The following is a 13,955-nucleotide window of genomic DNA, read 5'->3' on the forward strand; positions in this document are numbered from 1 at the left end:
TGAAGAGGGTTGAGTTATATTCTTTAGTTCATGACATATTTTTATCTTATCTGTACAAAGCATCTCTAATTTTCCTTATTCCCTTTTATTTCCATATTTTGCTTCTGTTCCCATCTCTTCAATAGGCAACTATTCTGTTGTGTTTAATCTAAAAATTGAGGAAGATTTAAATAAAAACATTAGTGACAAAACAGTTTCATAGTTTCCTTTTTATTTTTATTTTTTCTTCTTTTTATTTATAGTTTCTTAATATAATGTTCTGAGGCATGATCCTAAATGTTAAATTACAACCTAACTTCAACTTTAACCTTGTTTTATTTTATATCACGGATAGTGTAAATTCGTTTGGGGCTTGAATATAGGAAAGGGAAATTTGCAGAAAATAAATTTCGTTTTCATCTGTTTTTTACCCATTGTCTCTATGGTCCAATCTTTACACCAGTAATATAGATATGGGATACAGAGTACTCATTGCTTCACATTTTAATCTATTGGCTATGATTTATTTGCCATGTAGATGGTAATGAATTATTAGAGTATACCTTAACACTTGGAATCTTTCTTTTTCCTTGTTGGAATGAAACGAATGAAGAATGTTTGGCATGAGAGACCCCCCAGTGTTCATCCCTTCTCCATTGGATCGATACCGTCAGATTCTTCTTCCTGCTCTTCAGTTGTGCCAGATCATCCTCACGTCTAGCATGGCCCAGCACTTGCAGGCAGCAGGGCAGGTAAGAGGAATCCTTAGTTTAGAGACTGTCTAGTCTAAAATCCTCATTTTACAAATGAAGAGACCTTCAATGAATTTACCTTAATCATACTGTTTTTAGCGGGACTGGATACATAAAACACTAGTGGTACAAAGGCCCATTGTACTTTGCTCTGAGCTACATTAGTCCATTTTTGTACTTTAGTTTGAATGAAATGCTGTCGTAATTAATAGAATAGTAAGATAGTGAGCAAGAGTTCTAAATTGGTTCTTCTGGAAGGAAGCAGTTATTATGATAGTTAGCTGGATTCTAAAATTTAATTCAACTAGTATGTTTTGAGAGATGGTTTTTATAGTATGCTAAACCTTGCAGAAAATGCAGAAGATAGATGATAAGGCTTCATTTATTTATAATATTTAGAGAATGAAGTAATTTAAATGAGTGAATTTTTCACGTAAAGAAAGATTTTTTCCTTTAAACACTTGAAATTAGTTTTATTTTCACCACTTTTCAGTGAAACTTTCAAAAGTATATTGTGTATTTCTTTGCTTTGTTAAACTGATAGATGGTACTATATCTCATTTAGGCTTTTGCTCATTAATTAGGGCCAACAATGTGAATTTACAGTCTTCTGTTGTATTACTTTATTGTACTGCCGTGCTCTCAGTAACTATGGTAATTTTGTCTGCTTTCCCTGCCATCAGTCCTCAAACTCACAAAGTTAAAATACTGCTGTTTCTGTGCCACCTTATTTTATACCACATAGTCATCGGTGGCCTTTGAAATCAGTTCTTTAAAATTCAAAGTCTCTTCTTGTTTTCTACTTTATTGGGATCTAAGTTATTTAGTATAAGTGAGACATTGTGATTTAAGCCATCAGGTCTGAACTACCAGTCTTGTACTGACTGTAGCAGAATCACTGTAGGAACTTAAAGATTTTTAAAATACACATGACTTGAGTTCCATGTGCTGAGATTTTGGGCTGACATCAGGAATCTGTATTAAAAGATGAAGTAGGGCATAGTTCTCAAGTAATTCAGATAGTTGGACTGGTTTACCCTAGTTTGTTTTCAAGGCATATGCAGTCTAACTGAGGAGATGTTCATATATGAAAATAATTAGAGAATCCTCTGTGTCAGGATGGGAGGGGCAGAATTTGGAGGTCAGGATTTCTATCTCCTCTGTTTTTACCATATCGAAAGGAGCTTTGATGTGGTTATCTCCATGTCATGGTAGTCAGACTTTTTATAGAGCAATTTTGAATTTGATAGATCATTTTTATACCCACTCATTTTAAATTCTTGTTGTAGTTACATTTGGACAAACAATAAAAGAAGTAATATTGAGGTTAAATAATAGTTTTCATACAATTGCTTCAAGTTAAATGTTATACTTTTCTATAATACTCTCTAAATGTATTAATTTTAAATAATCCTTATCCTTAGCGTCTTTGTGAATTTTAGTTTGCTTTTTGGATAAATTAAACAATATTAAGTGTAGAATATAATTGCTTATCTCTTCTTCGACATTATATTGAATCACTTCAACATTATTAAAAGATAAATTGTAAATTTATAATAGAATTTTCTGCTCTGTTGCACCTTTGTGTTTTGCATTTCTTCCCTTTTCCATGGCTTAGGTGTTGCAGTTTCTCATTTCACATTCTGATACCATACAAGCAATTCTGCGATGTCAGGATGTTAGTGCTGGATCTTTGCAAGAATTGGCTCTGCTGACAGGAATTATCAGTAAGGCAGCACTTCCTGGTGAGTTGATTATGTTGAATGGACTTTTAATAGTTCGTTACAGAATGACATACTCGAATAAAATGAAGTTTTATTATTTTGTGACTGTGTATGACATAAACTAACTGAAGAGATATTGAAGGAGTTGATAAATTCCACGTATAGTTTTCTTCACTGTCTAAGAGTCTAAGGATATTAGTCCTTAAAAGATCACTATGATTAAGAAAAAAAGATAGTGAAAACCGTTAAGATATTTTGGTTACTTTTTTTAATTTGACTTTTTTACTCATGTAAATTTTAAACAGAATCTCTTAACTCTGGTATAGAAAATGAAGTGATGAGGTTTTTTACATTTCCTTTTCCACTTTCAGGTTATGTTTCATATATTTGTACTTTTTCATGTTATATGACATTTACATTCATCTCTGCAACCATAATACTCATATCTTTAGTTTCAGTTGCATATTTACATGAATTCACTGTCAAGCATCAATCTTTTTTTTCTCATGGCTTCACCATTCCTGATTTATTTTTATTTATGTCTTAATATGCTTTTCCTTTTTAAATGCAATTTTATTGTGATATAGTCACAAACCGTATAATCATCCAAATTGTACATTCAGTGGTTTACAGTATCATCATATAGTTTTTTTTTTCTTTTTTAAACATGGCTTTTCTAAGGCACATAATCTTTTCAAATCAGCACTCCTGTGAATATTTCAAAGTTTTTTTTAAATTTATTTATTTATTAATTAAAAAAATTAAGAACAAACCAACATTAGCCTATCATTCCGTTCTACATATATAATCAGTAATTCTCAATATCATCACATAGTTGCATATTCATCATTTCTTAGAACATTTGCATAAATTCAGAAAAAGAAATAAAAAGACAACAGAAAAAGAAATAAAATGATAACAGAGGAAATAAAATGATATAAAATAAATGATATAAAATAAAAAGAAATAAAATGATAACAGAGGAAAAAAAAAAGATTATACATACCATACCCCTTACCCCTTGCTTTCATTTATCACTAGCATTTCAAACTAAATTTATTTTAACATTTGTTCCCCCTATTATTTATTTTTATTCCATATGTTCTACTTGTCTGTTGACATGGTAGAGAAAAGGAGCATCAGACACAAGGTTTTCACAATCACACGGTCACATTGTGAAAACTATATCATTATACAATCATCATCAAGAAACATGGCTACTGGAACACAGCTCTACATTTTCAGGCAGTTCCCTCCAGCCTCTCCATTACATCTTGGATAACAAGGTGATATCTACTTAATGCATAAGAATAACCTCCAGGATAACCTCTAGACTCTGTTTGGAATCTCTCAGCCATTGACACTTTGTCTCATTTCACTCTTCTCCCTTTTGGTCGAGAAGGTTTTCTCAATCCCTTGATGCTGAGTCTCAGCTCATTCTAGGATTTCTGTCCCACGTTGCCAGGAAGGTTCACACCTCTGGGAGTCATGTCCCACGTAGATGGGGGAGAGTGGTGAGTCAGCTTGTTGTGTTGGCTGGAGAGAGAGGCCACATCTGAGCAACAAAAGAGGCTCTCTTGGGGGTGACTCTTAGGCCCATCGTATAGTTGCATTCATCACCACAATCAATTTTTTTAAACATTTTTATTACCCCCAAAATAAAAAATAAAAGTAAAAATGAACACCCTAAACATCTCATATCCCTCCCCCTACATTATTTATTTATTTTTGCCTTTTTTTTTCTTACTCATCTGTCTGTGCCTTGGACAAAGGGAGTGTCAGTCACAAGGTTTTCACAGTCATATAGTAGTTATACCTTAAAAGCTTTAGTTATTCACATGTCTTCAAGAATCATAGCTGTTGGATTAAAGTTTCAACAGTTTCAGATATTTCCCTCTAGCTACTCCAATACACCAAAAAATGAAAAGGGGTTTGTGTGTGTGAATACACACACTGCATAAGGATAGCCTCCAGAATGACCTCTTGACTTTGAAATCTCTCAACCACTAAAACTTTATTTTGTTTCATTTCTCTTCCCACTTTTGGTCAGGAAGTCTTTCTCAGTCCCATGATACCAGTTCAGGCTCATGCCCAGAAGTCCTGTCCCACATTGCCAGGGAGGTTTACACCTCTGGGAGTCATGTCCCACATAGGAGAGAGGGCTGCGAGTTTACCTGCAGAGTTGGCTTAGAGAGGCCACATCTGAGCAACAAAAGAGGTTCTCTGGGAGTGACTCTTAGGCATAATCAAGTAGGTTTAGCTTCTCCTTTGCAGGAATAAGTTTCATAAGGCTGAGCCCCAGATCAAGGGGTCAGCCTATTGGATAGGTTGTCTTCACTGCTTACGAGAGTATCAGGAATTCCCTAGATGGAGAAGTTTAATATTTCATCCTTTTCTCCCAGTTTGTCAAGGGGACTCTGCAAAAATTTTTTTTCTAACTTAATTACTCTGGGATGTATTGGGGCATCACACTAACCAGTACAAACCAGCAAGATCTTACTCATAATTACAAGGTTCCATGTAATTGTGGTGTTAGAATAAACTGACCATACAAGTTAAATTAGATAGTGTGCTACAGAAAATACAAATTTTGTACCAAATAAACTTCCCTTCCTTTGGTCTCACACAGAAGTTTAAGTTTTAAAACACAGTGAATATCATCCTTTATCCTTTGGTCTAATTTACCTTAGTCTTAATTAGATCAGCTTCATTCATATCTCTAATTGAAGTCTGATCTGTTTTTCAGCTTTTTTAACAGTTGCTGTATTGGGTAATGCTAACTTTCATAGCTGCTCTGAGAACTCTAGCTCTGAGTCTCAGGTGTCACACAGATAACCAGATTATACATGAAATTCTCCATCTCAGGATTTAGAAATAACTATTACAACTCAGGAATAGATGTGACTGCTGTAAGAGTTCACAATCTAGGAACCTTTGCCATAAGCCCTCCCCTAATAACCTGTGCTCTCAAATTAAATTCTGAAAGGTTGCGTATTATTGTTAGTGCATATTAGTAAGACATTGTAATCTGTGTCTTTTTGTTTCTGGCTTATTCCACTTAATGTACTGTGCTCAGGGTCCATTCACCTTGTTGTATGTCTCTCAACTTCATTCCTTCTTGGAGCTGCTCAGTATTCCATTTTATGTATACACCACAGTTCACCCTTCTGTTTTTCAGTCAGTGTACCTTTAAGCCACCACTAGCCATGTGAGTTGTAAATCTGCCACCATAAACACTAGTGTGCAAGTGTCCATTCATGTCTCTGCTTTCAGTTCTTCCAGATATATATCTAATAATGGAGTTCCATGGTCATGGCAACCTTATTAGCCTCCTGTGGAACCATCACACTGCCTTCCAGAGGGGCTGTATCATTCTGTTTCACTACCAACAGTGAATAGGTACATCTCTCTCTCCACGCCTTCTTTAGCACTTTTGTCTTACTGTTTATTTTAAACAGTTTTATTCCCACAAGCCATACAATCCGTCCAAAGTATAGTCACATAGTTATGCATTCACCACAAGCCAGAGGAGCACATTTCCATTTCTTCTGCAAAGAAAGAAGGAAAAACAAAAGAGCAATAAAAAATAAAATAAAAAGGAGAAAGAATATCATCACCACCAAGATTCCCATACTCCTTCCATATATCCCCCACTTACTAATATTTAGCTTTAATATATTGCCTTTGTTACATTTAATGGAAGCATAGTACAATGTTACATTAAATATAGACTCTGGTTGCATTGATTGTAGTTTTCCATTTACCATTCCATTTTCAACACTTTGCAGTATTGACATTCACTTGTTCTCCCTCATGTAAAGCATTTTTATATTTGTCCATTTCATCACCATCATTGTCCAGTCTAGGTGTCGCTACGTTATACATTCCCAGTCTCTCTCTTCTTCTTTCCTTCTGATCTCGTACATACCCCTAGCTTTCCTCTTTCAACCATATTCATACTCAGCTTTGTTCAGTGTACTTACAATATTGTGCTACTGTCAGATGTATTATGTTATCCATTTCTGGATCTTTACAATCAGTCCTATTGAACATTCTGTACTCTATCAACATCAAATGGTCAGTCTCTTCCCTTTATCTGTCTTTTCATAATCATGTTCTCAACTTTAACTCTTAAAGTTCACTCATTAATGTTCATATTAGTGTGAACATACAGTATTTGTTCTTTTGTTTCTGGCTAATTTCACTCAACATAATATCCTCAAGGTTCATCCATGTTGCATGAATCATTACTTTTATTCAGGACCCTTACTGAGAGTCTTCATTTCTACACTCTTCTCCAAACCTCTCTCTTATCTTCTGGTTATGTTCTCTTTACTATTTCTTGTAGAGCAGGTCTCTTGTTCACAAACTTTCTCAGTGTCTGTATGTTTGAAAATATCTTAAACTCTCTTTTTTTGGGGGTGGGGGGGTACATAGTCCAGGAATCAAACCCGGGTCTCCTGCATGAAAAGCAAGCATTCTACCACTGAACCACCCATGCACCCTTTTCTTCATTTTTGAAGGACTGTTTTTCTGGATACTGAAATTCTTCGTTGGCAATTTTTCTCTTTCAGTATCTTAAATATATCATACTACTGCCTTCACACCTCTGTGGTTTCTGCTGAGAACTCTATATGTAGTGTTATCGAGCTTCCCTTGTATGTGATGGATTGCTTTTCTCTTGCTGCCTTTGAATTCTTTCTTTGTCTCTGACATTTGACAGTCTGATTAGTAAGTGTCTTGGTGTAGATCTGTTTAGATCTATTCTGTTTTAGGGTATGCTGTGCTTCTTGGATCTGTAATTTTATATCTCTCGTAAGAGATGGGAAATTTTCAGAGTATTTCCTCTATTATTCTTTCTGCCCCTTTTCCTTTCTCTTCTTCTGGGATATCCATTCCTTTCCCTAATGTTTTGTGTGTAGGATTTCAGACATCCTATCCTCTAGTTCACTAATCCTTTCTTCTTTCTCCTCAAAAATCTGCTGTTGAATGTCTCCATTGTGTTCTTCATCTCTTGATTGTGTCTTTTATTCCCATAAGTTCTCCCACTTGTGTTTTCAGGCTTTCAAGTTCTTCTTTATGGTCGCCCAGTGTCTTCTTTTTTTTCCCTCTGTATGCTGGAGGCCACATTTCATTCTATTTCCATGTAACTATCGCGTTACTGCAGTACCATTTGTTGAATTTTTTTTCTTTCTCTCTATTTTGGGGTTGGGGGTGTGTAGTACATGAGCTGGGAATTGAACCTGGGTCTATCAAATGGCAGGCAAGAATTCTACCATTGAACTACCCTTGCACCCCTCATTTATTTTTTATTTTTTTGATTTTTAACTTTAGGATGTTATTAGAGAAATTTTAGGTTTACAGAAAAATCATGCATAAAATACAATGTGTTCTTTATGCCCTTCATCTCTTTTGCCATACCTTTCCTCAACTCATTGATTTGATTTTTTTTTTTTTTGATTTAGTGTGCTTGTTTGAACATCTTTAATTAGTTTTTCAACTCCTGTATCTCATTTGAAGTGTTAGTTTGTTCCTTTGACTGGGCCATATCTTTGTTTTTCCTAGTATGACTCGTAATTTTTTGCTAGTGCTTAGGCAGCTGATTTCATTGATTAGTTTATTCTGGAGCTCATTTTCATTCTTTTACCTAGGATTTTCTTGTTGGTTGGCTTTATTCTCTATCTCCTTTTTGGCATTCAATTCAACTTATTTTAGACCTCTAGCGTAACTTCTGTTTAACTGATCAAAAGTTTTCAGCTTTGGTTTTTCTTGTTCTTGCCTTTCCTGTATACAACCTTTTTTTTGAGGAGGGTCTCCCCAGATATGATCTACCCTAATCTTATTTTCCTGGAAAAGACAGGCCCAGGTCTTAGGAAGAGGGTGTAATAAGTATCAGGTTTCCCCAGGATGAGACCTAGGAAGTTGTCAGACTTTCCTGTGAAGCCTCTAGACTGAGTGCTTCACCTGTCGTGCCCAACAGGTAGCACTTGTCAGTCCACAGCTCACCTCTAGTGTAAAGTGATGTGATGCCTTTAATTCTCAGCAGATGCTGTCCCTGCCAGGGGTGTGGTTGAGTCAGAGTCTGAGGTAGATTGTGGGCTTAGGCTGTTTCTGTTTTTCAGCCCTTGGGGTCTAAATTCTCTGAATGAGGGTCCACTTGAGCTGGGCTCACCCCTCTCCCCACCCTGCCTTTTCTTGGGGAAGATACTCCCTTTAGAGAATTATCTCCTTCACTTGATTAGTTACTTTGTCTCTCAGACCTGTCTTAACTCTGCCCTTGCCTGGGTTAGTGCTAAGAAATGCCTAAGGCTTTCTCTAATGAGCAACTTGGAATAGTTAAAAATAAATAAATTTCTTTCAGAGCCAGTTCCTAGCCTGCAAGGTTCATCAGTCAAGAACCAGAGTTAGTTCCTAGCTCTTAGTGCTCCCTTTCTTGGGGCACAGCCCTTTTCCAGTATTCTGAGCTTGGCTAATTCCAGAAGCCTCGTTCCCCCACCTTGTTGTAAGTCCTGCCTCCTCTCTGCTGGGTAAGACCTCAGGGTTCCTTTCCTGCTTGCTCAGAGTTTATCTGTGCTCAGATCTTCTATTCAGCAGTCCAGATTTTTAATTAAGATCACATTTGAAGCTTGATTTAGCTATCTTCTCTAGCTCCTGGTACAGACTGCTGCTTTTTCCCATGAGGAAGTATCTTTTACATAGTCTGCCATGTCAGTGGGGATGAGGCACCATCCTCTGCAGTTTGGGGACTTTACTTACAGTTCTGTGCTATGATCTCAGTCTTCTACCCCTTCCAGTCTATGTCTGGCAATGGATATTCCCTAGACAGTTGTTCCAGACAGTTCCTGGCTCATACTAGCTGCTTTAGCAGAAATAACTAGATTTGACACCTCCTTATGCCACCCTCATCTCTTGGTATTCTTAATTTGTATTGAGGCCCCCTCCCCCAAGAAAAAGTACATTTTATCACCTCATTCTCCAGTGTTTTAAGAATATCAAAAATTGGATAAAGCATGGCCATATGATTTTCTTTCCCTCAGAACTTGTAATATTAATAGCAGCTTACATTTATTGAGTATTTGTATGCCAGGCACTGTTTTAAACATTTAACATGCTAATTTATTTAATCCTCACAACAAAATTAATATTATTTACATTTTACAGATGATCAAACTGAGACACAGAGAGGTTAACCAAAAGACACACAGATAATATGGTGACGTAGAATTCCCCAGGTAGTCTGCCTATGTGCTTAACTGCTAAGCTATACTATGTCCCTTTTTGTTGTTTTCGAGAAGCGTGAGGTCAATCCCTCATGCCGCTCCACTCCCAGCCACCGCATTGCTACCCACTCCCAATATTTTTCTTGTCTGGATACTTCATTGCCTGAGCCCTCTGGGTTGGGAGAAGTAGAGAATTTAGTAGGGTTGAGTACAGTGCCTGCTGGGGTACTTGAAGTCTGTACTCATTCTGAGGCGATCCCACAGTACACTCAACTCCGTTTTTGGTGTGTCACGGTTGAGTGTACTGAGTTTATGCTCATTTCTCCAACTCATTCCAGTGTCCTGAGATGATACCAAATCAGGCTACCCTTTCTGCCTCTACTAAGGTCCCATAGTGCTGCCTTGTAGTTCTCCTCTTAAGGGTTTTTCTCTTAAGTTTTCCAGGACTACTTAATTATTCTCAGTATACTTCTCTACAGATTGAAGACTCTCTATGTGAATTTGCAAGAGTTTGTTGGCTCATCTTTTTTCCTCTATACTGTTTTTGAGGGGTGATATATAGTAGTCATGAGCTGAATCATGCTGCTTACACCACCAGAATTTTCTCTCTTACTCTTTTTTCTTTGCCACACTATTCTTCCATATTTATGGCATAAATTGGCTCCTTTCCTTGTTTGGTGAATTTTGTTCTTTTTATAGGTTGATGATAAAAGGGACAATCTATGAAACTACTTCTTTTGCCATTTTAACCCAAAGCCTTGAGTTAGGTATTTCTTAATAAAAAATATTTATCAAATCCTCTGGCAAGGTGCTTTTATTCATTTATTGATAAAGTCTCCTTTGATTAACTATTATTACTGTTATTATTGACCAACATTTACTGAGTGCTCACTGTATGCCAGAAATGGTACAAGGAAGGCCCCAGAAACCAAAGATACAAAATTCCTGCCTCCGAGAAGCTCATCCTCTACAGAAGAGGCAAACAAGCTAAAAATACTTAAAGATAACGTGGAAGCATCCAAATAGGGACCTGAAACAGGTTCCTTAGGATCCATTGGGAAAAATGTCCTTCATTCAAGCTGTGAGAGAATGAGGAAACTAATCAATCATTTTCTGTCTTCACAGTGACCACAGGCTGTTGGGTATGTGGATCATAACTGTGCTATACCTCCCTTTCCCAAATCTCCTATTTTTCTGACCCTCAGTACTAGAAATTTATCAAGCCTAATAGCTCAAATATAGCTAAATACACAAAAATATTTATATATACACACACATACAAACATTCAGACCCACACATGTATATACAAAGTTACTAAATGCAATACCATTGGGAAATTATAAAAAAATAACCAGAAATAATTAAATAGATTAAAATAATAGTCAAACACCTCCCTTTCCCAAATCTCCTATTTTTCTGACCCTCAGTACTAGAAATTTATCAAGCCTAATAGCTCAAATATAGCTAAATACACAAAAATATTTATATATACACACACATACAAACATTCATACCCACACATGTATATACAAAGTTACTAAATGCAATACCATTGGGAATGTAGCCATGTAAATTGCTCATCTTTGTTATATTTGGTATAGTTTTGGGTTTTTAACACAGACCAAGTAAAAATGAACTTTTCCCACTGGGCGATTTTGTTTTATGTAACCTTTGGTTGTTTGATTAACTTTTAACACCTAACAACTCTATTTTGCTGATAGCAGCACTTGGCCCTCCCAGTATATTAAGATTATGGTCAGAAGAACACAATTAATTTTAACATGCTCATGTCATAATAATACAGAACAAGTGAACAGAGTAAAAGCACCCTGACAGCAATTACTGTTCTCTAAAAGGAACCAGTCATCAATTTATAGTTTATTTTTTTTGAAATATATGTATATACTTTATATTTGTATGAATTTTTCTCCTCCCACACAAATTAAATTGTAACATACACACTGTTCTGTAACTTTTTTTTTTGCAATGTCTTGGAGATCTTTTCTCACCAGGACATCCAGTGCTATCTCATTCTATTTTAAGGACTCTATAGTTTGTTGGTTGTGAGAATATTAACCAGAGATTTACTCTTCAACCAGATCTTTGTAGAAGGGCATGTTGAATGTTTCCAATCTTTTTAAAATTTCCCAATGGTATTGCATTTAGTAACTTTGTATATACATGTGTGGGTATGAATGTTTGTATGTGTGTGTATATATAAATATTTTTGTGTATTTAGCTATATTTGAGCTATTAGGCTTGATAAATTTCTAGTACTGAGGGTCAGAAAAATAGGAGATTTGGGAAAGGGAGGTGTTTGACTATTATTTTAATCTATTTAATTATTTCTGGTTATTTTTGTTTAAAATTTTCTCTTATACTTTAATTTTGGCAATTTATATTTTAATAAATTTATCCACTCTCAAAAAAAAAAAAAAAAAAGATAATGCCAGGTGGTGCGACAGTGGCTCAGTGACAGAATTCTTGCCTGCCATGACAGGGACCTGGGTTCGATTCCTGATGCCTGCCCATGCAAAAAAAAAAAAGAAAGTTAATGCTAAGTTAAGCCTCCATACATACACATTTATTTAAAAAATCCAATTTATACCCCTATCAACAGTCGGCCTCAGAAAACAATTTAATTTAGCGAGCATTTAATGAATTCATACTATTTACCATATGCATTCATTTTTTATTTTTTATTTTTTTGACCCTAGCAGTTATCTCTTGCTAACTCAACCTTCTCTCCTATTTGGTGCTATCCTCAGTCCCATTTCCCACTTCTGAGTAGTAAGCTACACAGACTTACAGGCAGGCAGAATTTTGAATGTGTGTAAAGGGGATGGCAAAGGCCCTTGGATGATGGAGGAAAAAAGAAAGTACCTTCTCTCTGTCCCCCTCCTCACTCTAACCATCAGGGTTGTGTGGTCATCCACCTTGGCTCTGCACTCTGTGCCCTACTGTAGCACAGAGGCTGTGCTACAAATTTGTGGGAGGAAATAGCCAGCTGTTGCTTTCTATTCCAGGTTACAAGTACCTCTGAAAGTATCACCTGCTTACCAGATGCTTGAGGTTGCAAACTCCTCTTTTTGGGGAGCTTCTTAATGACTGATTCAGTTTCTTTACTTGTGATTGGTTTGTTGAGGTTGTCTTATTTCTTCTTGAGTCAGTGTTGGTTGTTCATGCCTTTCTGGGAAGTTGTCCATTTCATCTACATTCTTGAGTTTATTAGCATGAATTTGTTCATAGTATCCTCTCATGTTTCCTTTATTTCTGCATGGTCAGTGTTTATGTCTCCTCTTCCATTTCTGATTTTATTTATTTGCATCCTGTCTCTTCTTTTTGTCAACCTCGCTAAGGGTCCATCAGTCTTACTGATTTTCTCATAGAACCAACTTCTGTTTTTGTTGATTTTCTCAATTTTTTTTCATGTTCTCAGTTTCATTTATTTCTCCTCTAATCTTCATTATTTCTTTCCTTTTGCTTGCTTTGTGGTTAGTTTGCTGTTCTTTCTCTAGTTCTTCCAAGTGGACATTTAATTCCTCGATTTTTGCCCTTTCTTCTTTTTTGATATAGGCATTTAGGGCAATAAATTTCCCTCTTAGCATTGCCTTTGTTGCATCCCATAAATTTTAAGATGTTAAGAATTTTATATAAGCCATATTTTTTTGTTCATTTGTTTTTGTTTTGTTTTGGGGCAGAAGGGAGACCTGAGCGTATTTTCAAATAGTGAGGAAAAATTCTATAGGAGCAAGGTAGATTTTAGTATGCTGGAAAAGAAAGTATATCTGGGAGCAGATTCTCAAAGTAGCTGAAAAGATTCTCAAAGTAGGTGGAAAGGGATGGTGTCTAGTAGAGTAATGAGGCACAGGTGAGGGATAATAAGCCAACATGTGCCAGATGATATGAGTATTTGCTGTAGGTTTGAGTTAAGGGAGTTCACCTAGAAAGAAGGCTTGTCATGTTAAAGAAAAAAGGATAAGGTTCTGGTTATGTGCTCTGGGGTGTATGCTTGCAAGTGAGTAAGAAATGAATTAAGGGATTGTGAAAACATGGAAAATTAGGTTAGTTAGTACAGATTCAAGTGGGTTCTTCTCAGCATGACTATACTCATGGAATAAGAAAACAAACCAGTGTGACTGTCCTAGGGGTTTGCTTGGAGGGCTCAGTAGAAATAAGGTAGTCCATGGTACTACACCTAAGGGGGGGTCCAGATTTGGGAACCCCCTTTCAACTGTTTTAATTGTTTGCTATCTCTATATAACGTACTTACACTGGT

General features: G+C 36.1%; 1 protein-coding gene across 2 annotated transcripts in view; it reads left to right on the forward strand.

Moving 5' to 3' along the window:
- The window catches only part of NUP205 (nucleoporin 205), a 153,216-nt gene that overhangs the window by 123,489 nt on the left and 15,772 nt on the right, over positions 1 to 13,955 (forward strand). For both annotated transcript variants that reach the window (XM_077142076.1, XM_077142164.1), the window contains 2 exons: positions 593 to 731; positions 2,350 to 2,476. In XM_077142076.1, the coding sequence (XP_076998191.1) occupies positions 593 to 731; positions 2,350 to 2,476 (266 nt within the window). The remainder of the gene's footprint in view (positions 1 to 592; positions 732 to 2,349; positions 2,477 to 13,955) is intronic.

Source organism: Tamandua tetradactyla, chromosome 1 (assembly GCF_023851605.1).
Source record: "Tamandua tetradactyla isolate mTamTet1 chromosome 1, mTamTet1.pri, whole genome shotgun sequence".
Taxonomy (NCBI): domain Eukaryota; kingdom Metazoa; phylum Chordata; class Mammalia; order Pilosa; family Myrmecophagidae; genus Tamandua; species Tamandua tetradactyla.